The sequence below is a fragment of the Terrapene carolina genome, unplaced genomic scaffold, assembly GCF_002925995.2.
Source record: "Terrapene carolina triunguis isolate 2854851 unplaced genomic scaffold, T_m_triunguis-2.0 Scaffold58, whole genome shotgun sequence".
Lineage (NCBI taxonomy): Eukaryota > Metazoa > Chordata > Testudines > Emydidae > Terrapene > Terrapene triunguis.
Genome location: NW_020664409.1, coordinates 34,336,411 through 34,355,933, shown reverse-complemented (window position 1 = coordinate 34,355,933; position 19,523 = coordinate 34,336,411). Strand labels below are relative to the sequence as shown.

At 40.9% G+C, this 19,523-nt stretch overlaps 1 protein-coding gene across 1 annotated transcript in view; it reads right to left on the bottom strand.

The window, feature by feature from the left end:
• Positions 1 to 19,523, bottom strand: part of GREB1L (GREB1 like retinoic acid receptor coactivator) — a 237,564-nt gene that overhangs the window by 108,102 nt on the left and 109,939 nt on the right. Inside the window, exons 5-10 of the mRNA XM_024206494.1 lie at positions 15,690 to 15,866; positions 12,686 to 12,862; positions 11,757 to 11,879; positions 4,518 to 4,652; positions 3,200 to 3,337; positions 2,714 to 2,833 (exon numbers count right to left, since the gene is read on the bottom strand). Coding sequence (XP_024062262.1) covers positions 2,714 to 2,833; positions 3,200 to 3,337; positions 4,518 to 4,652; positions 11,757 to 11,879; positions 12,686 to 12,862; positions 15,690 to 15,866 — 870 coding nt within the window. The remainder of the gene's footprint in view (positions 1 to 2,713; positions 2,834 to 3,199; positions 3,338 to 4,517; positions 4,653 to 11,756; positions 11,880 to 12,685; positions 12,863 to 15,689; positions 15,867 to 19,523) is intronic.

Here is a 19,523-nt window from a genome sequence, read left to right as displayed (position 1 = left end):
CTAAAATAAAACTTTTTTCTAACTACTGTATTGTTTCAGAGAGAGGGAGAGGAAAAATCCAGGTTTGAATATGCATCTTGTAACAAAGCCAAGTACTAGAAAAAGTGTTCACAAAGGTCACTTTTCAATGCTACCCCTGTCAGCACAAACAGGGCCAGCTCTAGGTTTTTTGCCGCCCCACGCAAAAAAATGTTTGGCTCCCCCTCACCACACCCAGGGCCCTCCCCCACACCCCCCCCCCCCCCCCTGCCGCCCCAGCACTGGGCTCTCCCCCCCACCCACCCGCACTCCCTGCCGCCTCAACCCTGGGCTCTCCCCCCCACCCCACCAGCACCCCCTGCCGCCCGAACCCTGGGCTCTCCCCCCCACCCCACCTGCACCCCCTGCCGCCCCAGCGCTGGGCTTCCCCCCACCAGTGCTGACTCCACCCGCTCCCCCCTCACCTCCAGCCAGTCCAGCGCTGACAGGGTTGGGGTAAGCAGCGGGGCTCCTGGGCCGCGCCTCAGCCCAGGGTCCCTCCAGCTGGGGCTCCCACCTCCAGGACCGGCCGGGACCGGGGAGGACAGAGCCGGGGGACCGCTCTGGCAGGGGGCTGAGGAGCCGGGGCAGGGCAGCCCCAGAGGGAGCGGAGCCCCGGAGAGCGGGATGCAGGCCCCGCACGGCAGCGCCCTGCCCTCTATGGCCCTGCTCCTGCTGCTGCTCCTGGCCGCCTTGCCGCAGTCCCTGGGCAGCTCTGGCTGCTTCGCCCAGCCCTGGCTGCGGTGCTGGGGGGCGGCTGCCCTGCAGCACCTGCAGGCGGCTCCGTGTGCCCCGAGGGGCAGCCCCCAGCCCGAGTGTCCCACGCTCAGAGCCCGCCTGGCCATAAGGTGCAGGCGCTGCTCCCCGACGCGAACCGCAACGGCCCCAGGGCACCCCCGGTGCAGGACGCGCTGCTGCTGCCAGGGCCGGCTCTAGGCTTTTGCTGCCCAAGCGCCAAAAAAAAAAAAAGGGGGGGGGCTGGCTGGAATGCCGCCCCTGAAAATGTGCCGCCCCAAGCACCTGCTTGGTTTGCTGGTGCCTGGAGCCGGCCCTGAGTACAAAGAAGGAAGAGACCTCACTAACTTTTGACCTACAATATGTAGACCAAAATCTCAAAGCTGTTTGCATACCACTTTATACCATTCTGAAGATATAGAAAGATGAAAACTACACTTCAGTCATGAAGGAGCAACAGCAGCTTTCAAAACAAGAAAAGAAAGCACAGTGCCTCAGTATTATAATCTGTCAGTATAATACCTACTTCATAGGGATATTATGAGACTTCCTTAAATTGTTCATGATGAATTCTTCAATCCTCTGATGAAAGGTGTTAAAGAAATTCAACTTTTTTTAATTGTGGGAACTTATCTGTTTCTAGAAGTCTGTTTAATTCAGAACTTTCTCTCTGGGAACAAATGCAACATGGGCATGGAGTAGATCTATGCAAGTAAACTGGCAACAACAAAAGAGAAGATAGCTTCTGACCACATGCAACTGGTTTGAAAACTTCCATGTTTAAATGACAAGTTAAAAATGTTGCTCATGTGTTTTGCCAGTAAAAGTGTATTCATGGTTACCACAAAAGGACTGAGTGATCGAGCGAGAGGTCATGAGTTTGGGAGTCGAGATCAGGGTTCTAACTTTCTGTATTACCTTCAGCAAGTCATTTAAGACAAGATCTTCAGAAATGGCTACTGATTTTGAGTGCCCATGTAGACACACAGAGAGCCATGCTTTCAGAGGTACTGAGCCACCCTCCACCCATTGACTACCACTGTGGATGCTCAACCTCTCTGAAAGTCAGGCCCAAGGTATCCCAAACTGAAGACCCAGAAATTGAGGCACCCAAAAATCATCGGCAGTTCTAAAAATTGGGGTCTTAATTTCTTGTTTCCCTTTCTGTAAAATGGGGAAAAACAATACTTACTTTCCTTTGCAAAACACCTTGACTGCTATAGCTGAAAAGTATTATTGTGGTAAGCAGTTATAGGTTTTAAACTACCACATTAGAATATATAAGTAGTTAATATACCTTTTTATTTAACCCAACTCAATATGGATGCCAACATTACACGTTCTTGATGGAGGCCTAAGGATTCTCAATCCCCTCACTTTCAACGCCCTATATCGTGGTCATCATCCTTTGAGCTAAGGATGACTTGATGGGATTTTCATCAATGCCATTTTGCTCTGAGTGACCAAAATTAAGCTATGCAAGACCCTCCCTCCCATGCAGGAGCGGAGCATCCGCATCATGCTCTGCCAGTCTGGGAAGTTACAATCTCAAGGTGAGGGCCAATGGAAATTGCATCTATGTATTTTTATATTTGTAAAATATATATATATATATATACACATACCTATAACAAACAATTTTGGAAGCACCGAGTTATGGATAGTTAACCATGTGTTTGTAGTACTACTATCCTCATCCTCACTTCTCCCGCTCCCCATTAACTGTCATGCTAATTTTAAATTAGATTGTAAGCTATCTGGGGCAGGGACCATGTCATCACACGTGTTTATATAGTGCCTAGCAAAACTGGACCCCAACCCGAGTGAGACCTGAGGTCATTACTTCCAATAGAAGTAATGATATGTCCTGCCCAACAGTTCAGAGAAGCACTATCATGCCACTGAGCTGGATGAGCAGAAGTTTTAGTCATGAAAATGCACATAATTATTAAAGTTTTACCTGTTCTTGTAAGAGGCCGAATTGTCGGAACAGGTACAACTAAACCAGGAGGTGGGACTGGTGACCCAGGAGACCATCCCCGGTGTCGTTTCTTTGGTGGCCCAGAACTAGACATTGATGCTGAGGAGAAATAAAGGAAAAGATAATTCAAAATACACTTCTTCCCACATCCCATTTACATTCAGATACACAAACTCTGGGCTGGATTTTGACCTCACACTGTTTTTATGTTGGCATAGTTCTACTGAGTTTAGAGTTGCTCTCAATTTTACATCAGGCCACATTCTGGTCTGAGAAACACTAATATCTATAATGAGGTATGTATCATTATCATCAACACTTATGCCAGCAACACACTACATCTCAAGGGAAGAGTTGCGGAAACAGCTATGGTGGAAAAGAAAACAAAGTTACAGTTTTCAGGCTCAACAGCTTATGTAGTAAAGAGTTTAAAATAAAATAATAAAAACACAGATTTTCTTTTACCTTGATCTACTGAAAAACAGCCAGGGCTGGGGGAAGTTGAGTGAGGCATAGGTCGAGAGAATGTAGAGCTCAACACATTATTTCTTCCTCCACTACTGTTTCCATTTGCAACATCGCTGTTACGCAGTGTAAGTGGAGCTGAATACAACAAAATACACAGAGAGAGCAGCTTTAGACAATCTTTAAAACAAAATAAAACATATTTCAGAATGTAAAGCAAGAACAGAACAAGATTGGTGACTGAGTCAACTTTAATCCTGGGGCAACCAGTGGAGAATAACTCAGGCACTGGCAGCAAAATTTTGATCTTTAAGTAGGGCTTCTGTATTTCGGGGTGGGGGGGGGGAGAACTGAAACAAAACAAAGCCAAAAACACAACAATAAAATCCAGTACGAATTTTGAAGCATCCTTATTGAAAACTGAAAATGATAAATATGTTTGTCATTAATTTAGCTTCTAGAGATCTCTGGCCTCTTTATACATCTTTTACCTCACTGCTTAGGCTAAAAGTGATGAGAGATACAAATTTTTCAATAGGCAGCAAGGAGAGATTTACATTTGGCTTGGTAAATTTTAGATTTCTTCTTCTGACTCCTATTATTTTTTTGAATGTTTACCACAGAGTTATATCATATTAGTGGGCAGTGAGGGTGGGAGCAATTCCATTTAAAATTACATAATTCTGCAATAAAAGGGGGCCTTACTTTACCTACAGAGTCCTATCTTCAACCACAGTCACCCAACAGGACATCATAACCCTGCACAAGTGTCTTAAAATTGGCAATTCTCAAATTTGGAGCCAGTATTAATACCTAGTTTATATGCCTGATTACTGATTTCATTGTCCAAATGAGGTGTCTAGATATCCCATTGTTATTAAGGATTCACAATTCAAGCAATGAAAGAGTACTAACACTAGCCCTCCTTTAAAAGGAAGGTAAATTTCATGCAACATCTCTGAAGAGGTTACATAAGTCATTCATGGACAACAACATGTAGACAGATTAGGATTGTTACCTCTTTGACTGAGAGCTATTTAAAGGTGCCATGTCATGCAAGGTTGACTCCATGGGGTTGTTCTCTCTCTTATGGAGCTCAGCCAGGGAAATAATTGGTCCCCTTTAAAGTACAGTGACCAAACTGTCAAGTTTGAGAACCAGGACACTATCCAAGGTGGGGATACCGATGGCAGTGCAAGATGTGCATGCACAGAGTATTGAAGTGGTGCACAAGTTTTGGGGTATGGATAACAAATGTACCCACTACTAGACAGACAGCTCGTTACCCCACTTGGCTTTCCGTAAAGTAAATTATTACCTGTGGCAAATGTCTTTCCTACAAGCTGCACAGACAAAGCCAGTGGTTTCACTATGTTCTTGTTCCGGGATAGGTCTTGAGTTCCACTTATATTAACAGCAGAAGATGATTTTGCTGGACTGAATACGGAGGAGTCTGACAAAAAAAATTGTTTGATTAAATAACTATTTGAAAATATCTATAGACATATCGGTACACCCCTAAGAAGTCATCATAGAAGGACTTATCTTACAAAAAACTATTACTACCTTAAATTTATATACTGTTTTTCATCCAATGATAGAAAGCAAGAAAGAGAGAAAGAGAGAGTGAAAACAAGAGAGAAAGCGGAGAGTTGAGATTTTGTTTATCACATTAGCAAAGAGCAACAAACAGTTAATAATTTGATATATATGGATGATCTGATACTATATGGACTGTCACAAAAGAAGATACACATGTAGAAAAATTTGATGAACATATAAAGCTACAGGTTGGCTTGGCTAAATGTGTGCCAACATCTGTAAAGAGGACAAAATGGGTACAATCAAATGGCATAGAAGTTAACGAAGGTACTATCCAAGATCTCTCTCAGCATGATCCCTATGAACAAGTGAGGAAAGGATACTACAGATGAATAAGAACTAATCTAAGAACAAAACTCAACTTGAAGAATTTGATCCAAGCCATTAATATGTGGACAATACAAGCAGTATGGTACACTGCCAGAATGATCAAATGGAATCAAGATAAGAAAAAATTTAACATCCAAACAAAAAAGCTCCTAGGGATGCAGAATGATGAGCATCAGTCAAGACATGGGCAGGATGTACGTTCAATGATGTGATAATGGAAAAAGGTTTGCTATGTGTGGAGGAGGAAAGTGACAATGAATGACAACATTAAAATATATGAGGAGTCAGTCTCAGTAAAAGATCATCTGGTCATGATAATAAGCCGTAGCTAAGTGTGCATCCCAATCCAAGAAAGTAAGGAGAAAGCAAATTGTCAAAGAATGACTTGAAAGATTTACATAGCAATCATTGCATGGACAGTGGCAGAGAACAAGCAAATCCATTAGCAATAGAAGATCTACAAGCCATGAGTTTGTTAAAGGATACCTCAAAAGAGAGACAAGAAGCCTCATTATGAGCACATGAGCGCAGTCGTTAAGGCTTAATTATGTTCTAAACAAAATTGACCAATAGAACTGCACACCAAACTGCAGAATATGTTCTGAAAAGGAAAAGATGCGGAGCGTCTGCAGGAGCCTGGCTGCGAGAGAATATATGAACAAACACAATGAGGTCACCAAGTGTCTGCGCTGGAAACTCTGTGGCAAGTATGGAATTAAACAAACCATGTGGTATTATGACCATCAAATCAAAAGTGCTCTATAGAACAAAGAAGCTAAGATTTTATGGGATCTGGCAATTGTCACAAACTGAACAGAGCAGGAAAACAGGCTGGACATAGCTGTAGAAAAGAAGACAAGCGAGACCATGTTAATTGATATTGTCATACCAGCAGACAGAAATATAAAAAAGAAACAAGAGCAGAAGATGTGAAGTATGAAGAACTGAGCCACAAAGTGGAACAATTATGGAAAACTAGATGATCCCAGCAATTATTGGAGCACTTGGAGTGGTCCCTAAGGGCATGAATGAGTACCTCAAGAATGCATTAGTAGTGCAAGATATCACGACCAGTGCTTTTAGGCACTGTGAGAATTTTAAAGGAAGTTAAAGAAGGAGAAGTATATTTTGAGCACCTAAAATACAGGAATTCTGTGGAGGGTTTAACAAAACTGACTACCCAAACATACAAAGTTGGATCATAATCAGGATTTATACGAGAGTCATGGTAAATTTTAGACAGTATCTTTCTCCTTTTTATACTTACAGATCTTGTATGTTGTGAAGGCTATTTGCATAAAACAAAATCCCCATGATGTAATACTGAAGAATGATGATAATACTACTACTAAAAACAACTCTTCATCATGCTTAACACTTACATAACCTACATAGCATTTTTCACATTCAAAATGCTTTTCAAATATTATCTAACTGTTCTTCACAATAGCTCAATGGGATAGGCAAGTAAACATGATTGTCCCATTTTATAGACAGGGAAGCTGAAGCAGAGAGGTTAAGTGACTTCCCCGCAGTAACAGAAAGAGTCTGTATCAGAGCCAGGATCAGAATTCAAGGGTTCCTGATACCACTTCTTGTGTTCAAACTACTGGAACACACTTCCCTCAAAGCACTTCACAAAGGTGGATAAGTATTATTATTCCCATTTTATAGGTGGGAAAACTGTAGAACAGAGAGTTTAAATGAATTGCCCCAGATTATATAACAAATCAGCAGCCGAATCAGGAGCAGAACCCAGATCTCCAGACTTCAAGACCCCCTGCTCTAACCATTAGCCATTTAATATCTGCAACTTTATTCAGATCAAATTCTACGCTTTGGACACAGGCAGCTCTAAATTCTTACAACAGAAGGATGAACTCTTCTGAAAGAATGTTTACTGGATTTCACTGGATAAATTAATCTGTAAAAAGTAAGCAGTTTATGCTAAGTTCCACCTACACATGTCTCCATACTCAAACAGAAAGAAAACAGAAGGCAAGGACATTACCAACCTGATCTGCCAAACTGATATACCTTGAAACACACCACACCACTCTGGGAACAATGGGAGGAGGAGAGAGACTATTTTGCCAGCTGGAATAATCAAGGTTGAGAATGGTCACAGGATCTCTGACTCCACTCCAGCAGAATGACTTGTCCCATTTTCACAGGAAATATGCCAAATGGCTGACCAGTTAACACAAGGTCAGAGGCTCTGGTGAAACCTGATAGTCTATTATTAAATACACCGTGGCAAATGCATCTGCCAATGCCTCCTTCAAGTGGGCAGTGTAGAAGCATATGGAAGTTGTGTGTCTCTAATTAATATTAATATATGCATAGTCTATAACCTATATATACACACAATTGTGGATTTGTGTGTATTTTCATATGCACTCACACAAAACCACAAAAGTGTATTGTATAAAGGGCTGGTAGCAACACCCATTAAGGTTGCCCTACACTTCCCATTTTAAGACCCTATAGTCAGTTGCTTATAACTTTATGAAACTCACTGCTTGGGTTGAAATTTTCCATGCTAGGTGTCTGCCTCTGGCTGAATGGTTTTGGAAACTTTCAGCAAAAACAGATCAGCCATTTCCAAGAATAAAACCAAAGGAAAATACATTTTTCCCATATTAAAAAATTCCGGAGACCTTTCCTCTGCAAAGCGTTAGCACCCCTATGGCTTTGAAGAACTGTCTTGAAATTTGGCAGGAGAGTGTCCTTTGTGTCAAAGATGTGCCTTTTGCCGTCCCTATGAAAATCCTCCCAAATTTGGCCCAGTTATACCTGTATGAAAAACTGCAGTTCGCACGTGCTTATTAGAGACTTCTTGAATATTTGCACCTAAAATCTCCAAAATTCTAACCTCACTGAGCATGCTCCATCCCCTCCCAATTCCTAGTGCTGACTGGATCTATGCAAGTACCATCCCCACAGAGCAAATGTGCATGCTCTATCCACTCCTAGCTCATCCATGGTGACAGGATGGTGCATGCACTATCCCCACAGGGTGACTGAAAATTGTCCAGGATCAGGCTACAGGGGCTCATTAGGACTTTCCCTATAATGGCTGCTATGAGGTACTGTAGGCCAAGGTAGGCTTGGCTGGACACTGGAGCTGAGAGCAAGGAGCTTATCTATCCTGTCCGCTCCATGACAACCCAGGAGGCATGGAGGAGGAAGCCATCTGCTTTTAATGCAGAGAGAGCAAAAGATGGATTGGAGGGAAGGGAGAGTAGACTGAGACAAGGAGTCTGATGAGACTGGGACTGGAAGGGTTGGAGAGAAACAGAGACTAGGAGATAGAGGGGGAGACTGAGGTTGGCTGGACTAAGAGATTGGTATTGGGCACCAGGGGAGTAGAGGCTGGGACTGGTTGGGCAAGAAGACTGAACTGAAAGCCAGTCGGGGCAGGGAGTGAGAATGGGGGAAACACAGAGATCTGATAAGGAGCTGGGGAGAAGGACTAGGAACCAATGGTGGGGGGGAAAGAGACGGAGCTGGCAAGGAGTTGGGAAGTGGTGGGAGAACTAGAACTGGCTGGGCAAAGACTCTGGGACAAGAAGAGAGAGTGGAGGGGGAGCCAGACTGGATGAGGAGCAAGACTAGGATTAAGATGATCACATACTGATTTTCCCACAAGACTCTTGCCTCACTCAATGCACAGGATGGACCTACTCTGGGGATGAATCAGGGCTGTGTAGTGAAAAGAGGCTGTTGTCTATAGAACTCCTGTCTCATTTGTTGTAGAAGTTTGAAGGTGCATAATGAACGAGGCAGAGGACTATAGGAAGAGAAAAAATGGTCTCATGGAACACTGCCCTGGAGAACTGGATTCGGTCTCTGAGATTCTATCCATGTCTCTGCAACAGGGTCCCTTTGTGATGTTGGGCAAGTCACTTAATCCAAACTTCTCACAGGAGGTAGCTAATTGTGCATTCCTTATTTTCTGCATGCCCAACTTCAGATTGTAGGGCTCGATCTGCAGAAGTGCTGACCACTCACACCTACAAATGAAGTCAATGGAACCAGTGCTTCACTATATAAAGTGCTACATAATACTAAGTATTATCAGGTCCTACACATCTCAAATTCAAATTTTGACCATAGCCTCAGTACCTCAGCTGTTCATCTGTAAATTGGGGATAATACCACACCTTCATGTCACAAGGGTTTTGTTGAGACAAATTAATTAATATTTGTGAAGCACTTGGATATTCTTGTGATGGGCATCACAGAAAATTTCCTATGAGGAAATTAATAATTCTGTCCTCAGAGAGGAGTTTGAATAGTGTGCAGTAAATAAGGTCTGGGGCCACTCAGTAAACAATAAGGAGAAAAAATATTGGATAGCTACTCATTGAGCACAATCCAGCCTATACACTCAGTGAGGAAGTGGTCCTGTGGAAAAAACAGTATGTGATCATATAATTAAAGACTTATCATAATTAATCTTTGAAGAATTAGATTTTTATTGGTAAATGGCGGTAATGTCAATTTCCCCGTGCACACACAAATCAATGAAAAGGTATTTCCATGGATAATAATCAAAATTTACACACGAGTAAAGAAAGAAAAATGTTGCTTGAGAACTTATTAGAGTTTGATTTAAGGATATTTATTTTGTACACTTTGACATATGATGTTGACAATTTGTGTTTTTACAGTTATAAAGCTTTACGTTTTTGAATCTCAATGTCTCCTGTCATGAAATAATTATTGCTTGACCTTCTCCATAATTTCCCACAACTCTGAAAATAAATAGATAAAAACTGAAAAAATGCTTACAAGTAAGCATTGATATTATGTCAAAAATATAAAAATATACAATTCCACTTATTGTATTCATAATGCACACAACGGGACCATACTAAGGCAACCTCAACTCTGGCATTTCCTACCTTTGACGTGCTTGACTTTGCAACCTTAATGTTCTTTTAACCTGTGTATAGAGCTATTTGTATAACAGTTATATAACTTCTAAGGTAGCTAGGGCCTTGTACTTTAGTTACAAAGCTAGACAGAGGGAAGAACTCAAGTCCATACCTTAGGAAAGAAAAATGGTGATAAAAGGAACAATTTCAGAAAGCAACCTAGTTTCAGTACACCTACCTGAAAGCAACAGGGAAAGGTAGTTCACCTCAGTGTATGACTAGCTATGGAGACTTCCAGGGAGAAACCTGAACTTTCATCACAGGTGGTTTGCAACAGTACTTATACACTACAAACAAATATGGTGGGGCTTTTTCCCCCTTGTCAAGTGGAATTTGTATTTTGAATGTGGCACTATCTTCACTGGAAGGTAACAATGGTAGGAGATAAAAAGGGTTTGATAACTGTGACCTGAGAGAACAAATAGTGATACAAAAGGACAAGCAGAAAGAAAATCATGGTGAGTTGATAAGGAGAAAGCAGTCTATAAAAGGTGTATCTATTAACTTGTCAGCTGCAACCCAGACAAAGCTGTGTAAATATTAGATTATTTGTTATGCCAAATAAAATGGGATTCTCGTGTGCCTGCACATTTTTCACGCAAGGACCTGGAGCCCAGGACACGACAACATTCTCATTCCAGATTAGAAATATAGTCTCCTACGTAGGAATAAACCCCAACACCTCAGTCAAAGTGTCCCTGAACACACTGACTAATATTTGCAACACCAATAGGAATGCTAATGTTCAATTTTTATTGTTCATTTATTTTCAGCATCCCTTGTAAGCAAAAGAATTATTGAAACAAGGTTTTTTTTTTAAATTTTGCTCTTCAGATCCCTCCATATACGCCTATGTTCTAAAATATATGTGGCCAATTAAAATTCCTGGATAACTCAGATTTTTAGACGTGACAAATCCTGTTCTGTTTTTACATCATTCAGAGACAGCAGGGATGTGCACTCTATTCAATCATAGCTCATCTGAATAAAAGCCTCATGTTTCCAAAATCTATCAAATAAACAAAAGCACATGAACTGCAATAGATAAATCAACTTCAAAAATGCAACAACCTACAAAGCACACCAAAGAAAAATCACCTTTTGAGTCCAGAAGGAAAGCCCTTCTAGGTAAATCTGTTATGGTTATTAGAAAACTTGTTTATTTCTACTTAAATCAATGCACAACTCCAAGAGGTAATAATTTCAAAGATTTGGCAATATGGCTATGATGTGTCTTAGCTCACTTAGCAAATCACTGATGTTTATCATTACTTTTACCACACTACAATAGTGGGAGTCAAACATCAAAAACAGAAGGCAACTTTTTTCTCCAGTGAGGAAAAAGATGTCAATTCAAGGTACCCATTCTGTTAAGGATGCTCACTATAAGTGAGTATTTTACAACATGTGGGACATAAGTAAAAAAAAAAAAAAAAAAAAGATAACTAATCAAATGGATTAAAAAAAACATTAACACTTTTCAAGCTACTATTAAGAGCTAAACTTATCCCCGTCTCATCTGGTCCTTAATATTCACAGTATAAATTTTGAAATATGTTTTCTATCTTTAACCTGCAAATTGATACATGCTAAAAATCTACTTTGCAATCCTATGAAACATGTGAGGTACTTTACCACCCCCACTGGTCATTTCTACAGCATACAGCACTTTCAGCCCCTACCTGTCTGAGTGAACCCTGATTTGTATCCATTAGCTCTTCCGCTCTCTGGGGTCGTGGATGGTGACACTGAAGAATTTGGTTTAGCAGAATGGCTAGCAGCAGATGATTGTCTGCTTCTACATTCTGGAAGTGAAGCAGCTACAGTACATATTAACAAGGCCTGGCTTTCAGTGCAACAGTTTAGTGCAATGGTGTTAAACATTGACAAATATTAAAAGCACATACAGTATGACATGCAACAAATAGCAAAGTTCAGCTAAAACATCTCCCAGGATTCAACCAACCTAATTTAAGTATTTAGTTACAAAAACCTTCCCCACAACATTCATAACAAGGGGCCCTCAACTTAAAGCTGAAGATATTCACTCAAGGTGCACCCAGGGTGCAAAACAAGATAGCAAAACCTGAGTACACGTGATCCCTCTTTCCATTCCCCAGAGATCAGTGTCCCCAGCTTTTATCTTAGAGTGCACTTTGTGGAGTTAGTTTTTCTACAGGTGCTAGCATGAATTTGTAAGTGATTAGATCAGCAGAGCAGTCCAGGAACTACGGCTGGAGAATAGACTGAGAGCCACTTTGCCAGACCCCGGAAGAAAACACCAAGACATAGGAAGGGGTTATCAGGCTGATGGACTGCTTTATTTCTGCAGAAGGGGGGATTTGAGGCCTCCTCTGGGGATGTGGTGGGGAGGGGATAGAAGAGAAATGGGTGGGAAACTCTCTTTTTACCTAAATCTTTAGCCTCTTGGGTGAAATCCTGGCTCCACTGAAAGCAGTGAGAGTTTTGCCATTCAGTTCAATGAGGCCAGGATTTCGCCCCCTAGCTTTTTAAATACTTAAACCGAAAACTTTTAAGGTTCACCTAACACTACATAAAAACGTTCTAAAATCTGTAAGTATGCTTCTAACAAATGGGTGATTTTTTTTACCTTTCCAGCAGATAAGGGGTCCCTTTGACAGTACACCTTGGGAGCTTCTTACTAGGTAGTACTTTAAGTGCTTCTGCTTCTTTGGCTGAGTGGTTAGTTTCAGGTTAATGTGGTTGGAAAATTCTGTGAAGTATCGAAATCCCCTTTCTCCACAGCCTATACAATTCCCAGAAAACCCTGCAGGAAAGGGGGGAGGAAAAAGGTAGACAAACAAAATAAATTCCTTTTGACATATACTGGGAATTAGGCCATTTTAAGCCTTACCTGAATCTACTAGCTGGATACACCCATTCAGACATCTACTGTAAGCTTCACACACAGCACATGAATGACAGGAAGACAGACAGACAACAGAGACAGACTTTTGCTGCCTCAGCACTTTGTTTGAAAATGCCTTCTCTCCAGCTGTTACTAATTTAGGCCCAAAAGCTAACCCCCAATCTTCCACACTCTACAGTTCCTCAGAAGGGAGCAAATTCTCAGAAGAAAGCATGATAGGTACATGAAGACTGAGAAAGCGATTACACAGAGTGATCCAACCCCCTCCATGTCGGTACCTTTCACCCCCACCCCTAGCACATAGTGGAGGATCGGCTCCAAGAAGCATGCTTCCTTTCCCAAAACTATAACTGATCCACAGCATTCTGTATAAAGTTAATGCTGCCTAAGGCAGCCTTACTCCCAGGGCACTCTGAAATTCCCCTTTGGTCTTCCTGAAGAGGGAGCCTTCAAAATGTGTGTGGATAGGGGTAGGGGTGGGTGGGGATGGGGGGGAGGGGCGCACGCTAAGTAATATCTTTGCATTATTAAGTTCTCAAATGTAAAAGTGTAACACATGTCCTGATTATTTTCTCATGACTTATGTTTTTCCCCCTTATTAGGGTCTTAAAAGGGCACAAATAAGAAATCACTTAATCCAAAATCCTTAGTTCTACTCAGACAGAAATTCAGAGCTTTTATTAAATTTAACAGATTAGGAATACAGCCAAAAACTGGGCAGAAGACCATTTGATAGTAGAGAAACTAAATTATTTTGTGGAGAGAGCTGAATTACATGTTTGAACTAGGGTTTGTATGGTAGGACTACAGAATTAGGGCTATGTAATTTTCACTGAGGCCAATGAGAACTGTGCACAAGTAGAATTGGCTTCTGAGTAAGGGATGGGGAAGGCTAACAGTTTATTTCTAACCATATGACCTTGCATTTGGCTTTATTAAAATACATGTTTGAATAAGCCCAGTTTACCAATCAAGATTGTTCTGTACAACTGTCATGTCATTATTATTTGCCAATCCACTAATTTTTGCATCACTTGCAGATTTTACCATCAACACGTTTATATTTTCTTTTAAATCACTGATAAAGATATTGAAGAGCACGGGGCCAAGAACAGGTCCCTGTAAGCAGAGGTGCTGGAACTAGGGTGCTGGGGGTGCGGCTGCACCCCCTGGCTTGAAGTGGTTTCCATTATATACAGGGTTTACAATTTGGTTCAATGGCTCTCAGCACTTCCACTATAAAAATTGTTCCAGCACTACGGTCTGTAAGACTCCATTAGAAATGTCTATTTGATGATGATTCCCCATTAATTACTTTTTGAGAGCTATCTATCCATTTAATAGATGCTACACTGATTTTTGCATAATGCTAATTTTTAAAATCAGTGTCATGAGATACTATGCCAAATGCCTTACAGATGTCTACGTCAACAGTTAAGTTTATCAACCAAACTTGTAATCTCATCAAAAAACAATATCCAGTTTCTTTGACAAGACCTATTTTCCATAAAACCATGTTGATTGGCATTAAATTATATTACCATCTTTTAATTCTTTACTGATTACTTTCCATGATTTTGCCCAGTCAAGCTAACTTGCCTGTTAGCTACCTGGATCATCCTATTTACCCTTTTTAATACTGCACAATATTATTTCTTTTCCCCGGTGTTCCATGATTTATTTAAAAAAATCAATAACAGGGGCTCAGAGAGCTCCTAAGACAATTATTTTAAACCTCTTGTATATATTATTACCCAGTCCCATAGACTTTTAATTTTTTAATTTTAGTAGCTCACTGGCAGAGCAGAGATGAGTTGTTGGCTCATTACCAAATAAGAGATGATAGGCAAGAAGAGGCTAAACTATGAAGGTAAAGTCTTAAAAGGAAAGACAAGTAATTTGTAACACGGAAGTGGAAAAGGCGGAGCCAGAGGAGGGATACAACGGGGGAAAAGGGCAGGTAGGGTAATGTGATTGGACCGACGAGCCAAGATGATGATATTGGCGGTAGCATTTTGAATGGATTACAGGCGAACAATATGGCATTTGTCAAGGACAAAAACGAGGAAGCTGCAATAGTTAGGATGTAAGATAATGATGGCCTGGACTAGAGTTTTAGCTAAATAAATCCGTTAAAGCTTTAGCGTAATTTCTTGTCTATTGAAAAGTCCACCTCAATGTATTCCAGGCACCCCAGCAATGGGGAAGAGAGAGAGGAGATTCAAGATGGCGATTGATGGTGCCAAAAAACCAACAACCCCACATCATTTTTATTGGTCTGTTTACCCAGCAGTCATAAGACAAGCAGGCAAGGCAGGTGTGCAGATGCGCGTTTCCAATTACCAAGAAACGTTACTGTGTTGATTAATCTTTTAATTATTATAAATATAATCTGTGTCTGCTTATTCATGAAATGAAATTTTTACTCACTGACTGGAGGTTAAAAATGGACTATGTTTCACATTTATGCCCCAGAGCTGCAACAGACTTCATGCAGGTGGACTCCTGTACCTACGTAGAGCCCCACGCAGTTAATTGCAGGACCAGGGCCTTATTTTGAACTTGCTTTTCAAAGAAGTTCAGTTATAGATTTAGTTTCATTAATACAGAACTCTCTTCAACATACTACTAAGAAAAATTCATTTCTTGAGTCAACTTAGTATAACTTTAAACCAACCTTTAGTTATCAATTGTTGTACCAAGAATAATAATGAAAACCATTTACCTAAAAGTGCATTTTTTCCATGATCATCTGGCAAAAACCGCTTGTCGACAGCACAGACTAAAATATGCTCAGGAAGATTTGGAGACTTGGCTCCTACCAGCAGGAAGCCTGCTGGGACATCAATTTGTTCCACGCACAGCGATACTAACCGCAAATCCTTGCCTGCTTGACAAAAACCTGAAAAGAAAAGATATGTGATTAAACTTTTATGAGTGATTTGCGGTCACTTTCTCTTTTGTTTGTTTCAGCTATGCAAAGCAGCCAAGGAAGATGTTTCCCGTTATTATCTAATTTAAAAAAAATTTTTTTTTAGAAAATACGTACATTGTGTAAATGTATCATCATTTAGGGTCTAATCCAAAGCCCCCTGAGGTCAGGGGAAAGACTTCCCTTGAGCTCAGCGTGGGCTTTGGATCAGGTCCTTAATAAGGATACAGATTCACTGGCAGGGGGCTTCCGAGAAAATAAATAGCCATTATTTACCTAAAAGGCTTCTGATTGGAGAAAGTAAGTAAAACTATGGCGATCAGAAATCAAATGGCTAAGAAGCTGATACCTTTTCCACTGTTCAAGCCCAGTTTTAAATAGAAGAAACACTAAAACACTCAAACTTATGAAAAAACCCTAAGGTGTGCAAAACTCACCCCGTGTTTCCTTTCCATCTATACCGCACATGTCACTTGAAACTAAACAAAAAAAGTTATGAGTTCATAAAAACAAAACAAAACAAACCTCTTAAATTATTCCCAGGGAGTTCTATCTTCTCTGCATCTCTCTTTAGATTGTAAGCTTTATAAAGGGGACAGTCTTTAACTTTGCGTCTTGGTGCTAAACAAACATATTAATAACAAAAAAGACTGGATATATCCAGTGTTTACTAAGAAAAAAAAAAACCACCTTCAGTAGTTTATGAAATTTGACCCTAAATTATACCTACACCAACTCTTTATACTCAAGGACACAAATAAAAAAAAAATTCAATGATTATTATTCAAATAGAAGTTTTGGGAGGGGCTCCAGTTTCTATTTTCCATCTGTGTATTACATTGACTGTTATAGATAGATAGATAGTTTATAAACTTATCTATCTATCTATCTGTTACTGCTTATGTCAGGGGTTCTCAAACTGGGGGTCGGGACCCCTCAGGGGGTTGGAAGGTTATTACATGGGGGTCACAAGCTGTCAACCTCCACCCCAAATCCTGCTGTGCCTCCAGCATTTAATGCCTCCTCCATAATAATGGTATTAAATATATTAAAAGCGTGTTTTTAATGTATGGGGGGGGGGGTCACACTCAGAGGCTTGCTATGTGAAAGAGGTCACCAGTAAAAAAGTTTGAGAACCACTGGCTTATGTGATGCATTCCATTTTTCAGAAGTTTATATGTTTTCTTTGAAGAAAAAGATGCACATAAAAACTCAGTTCAGCAGTGGGTTTTTCAGAAGACTGTTGCGGTTTGTTTGCCCCTGCCCTAAAAAACTAAACTCAGCCATATCAGACTTGAAGACATTTTTCAAAATTCACAACTTGTTTGTTTAGGCATTTTCAAAATTTCCAATTTAAAAAAAAAATAAAAAGCAATTTCTGAGTTAAGAACAAATCAGAAAGAGAGGGAATTTGTAATGTTATCATTGGTTCATAATGTAGGTTAACATGATAGTGAAGTTGAGTTTTGTGTGTTTGTGTTTAACTTTAAAAATAAAAAACCCATTCGTGGGCCAGTCAACCAGCATCTGTATTGGATTTACAGGGATCAAAATGACTGGCCACTTTCTCTGCTGGCATAAGTCAGGGCAGCTCCATTATGGATCCCAAACTATTTACAACAGAACAAAATCTTGTCCTACTCTCTCCCTGATTAACTTCTAGTTCTGCTTTGAAGACTGAGATGACAGACACCAGAGGGAGCCATCTTCATCTCCTCTCCTCCTCCACAGGAAGGGTCTCTCTCTTCATAGGGAATGAAACCATTAGTGGAAGCATTATAAAGCCACGTTTATAAATGGCTCATGCTAACACAATTTCAGCACAGGTTTGCCTTGCTAATGTAGAGCACACACAATAGCTTCATAAGCCATTTTGCTAATCTGGCTCTTTGCTAGTACGTCCCAACCTAATTTTCACTTCTACAGATGCAGGAAAGCTCGCCCATCTGTCAGCTGCAGCAGAAGGTGGTAAGTAGTTTTGTTTCAGGGCATTAGCAAATATGGGGTAGGCAGGTGACAGGGCTCTCCACTATTGGCTGACAGGGAGCATGGTCTTTCCTCTGCCACAGTAGCAGAACCTTCCTGGTGTGCACCGAAGTAAACCTGAAAATCCTTTTCCAGTGCCTATTTGTGCATATACAGTATAGTTTACCAAAGCACAGTTTCAAAAGGCTCTACTGTATCGGCTGTAGCAAACTATTATAAACCTTCATTATTAATTCAATTTTAACAGCCACATCCAAGGTATTACCATCTATGATGTAAATACTAAAAGGCATATGTACTTTAATACTGTACAGGGCCGGCTCCAGGCACCAGCTTAGCAAGCAGGTGCTTGGGGGGGCCAAGGGGAAGGGGCGGCACGTCGGGCTCTTCGGCGGCAATTCGGCAGCGGGTCCCTCATTCCCCTCTCGGAGGGAAGGACCTGCCACCAAATTGCCGCCGAAGAAGAAAGCGGTGCGGCTGAGCTGCCGCCGATCGCGGCTTTTTTTTTTTCCCCCCCGCCGCTTGGGGCGGCAAAAACCCTGGAGCCGGCCCTGATACTGTACACCCTGATCCTGTAAAACTCCATGCATCTAGATAGCTTTACCCTTAAGTAGTGCCAAAATGGCATCCTCAACACAGTGTTAACTCACATAAGTGCACAAGTTCACACAGGTGAAGGCATTCTGGTAGCATACAGCCTATTCAGTATTACTACACCATTGCTTGATGGAAAATCCTATTTTGCTGAGTCAAATGGAAGACAGGTAATATTTCAGCATAAACAAGTTTAGTGTAATCAGGGGAGTTATCAATGTAGACATCATACAAGTGGAGTTGTAGCCCGGTTGTAGATAAAAGGAGCTCTTCTGGGTAAATTGTATTTTACTCAAAATGTAAAGTGCCTGCTTACCCAGCTGTGGGTGGTACATACTATTGCAATATTATGGCTAACATGTTCAAAGAAGCCTTAGTTCATTAGATACTCAAATCCCACTGACATTCAATGGAAGTAGTGTGCCTAACTCTCTTTGGTTCCTTTGAAAATACCAGCCTATGCCTTGGTCTAAAATGGCAAAATTTCCCACTGATGACAACAAGGGTCAGCAATGAGTAATTTTGCTATTATACACAAGGTTTATGATACAACAGATGTGATTGTTTTAAACAGGGTTTTAACAATTACTCTTTAGTATGGTCTTAACTAGGAAATTTTATCAAAAAGTTCCTAACTGCACTAACACTGACTGTTGGTGCTTTATGCTAAAATGTGTTATTGTTAGCAACACTAGCATATCTAGTGCCAGGGTTTTGGCAGTCAATAGTTTTCAGCACTGTTTTAATCTGATTTGCCAAAATAGGTAGGCATCACTGTGCTAAAAATCTTGTTAGCAGCTAAAACCCCACCTAAAGCAGGACTACTAATGTTCTAACACTAATTCAACTGAACTCAGGTTAGCACTGGTAGGAATTTTTGGATAAAATTACATAGCATGCACATCACCCTGACTGAGACAGGCCTAACAAATCACATTGAAAAGGTATTAGTAGGAACACAATTTAAGCTGTGTTTAGGACAGATTCATACCATCAGTTCTGATGAGGTCTCAGTGTGAAGGAGAGAACAGGAGATCCTCAAAGCCC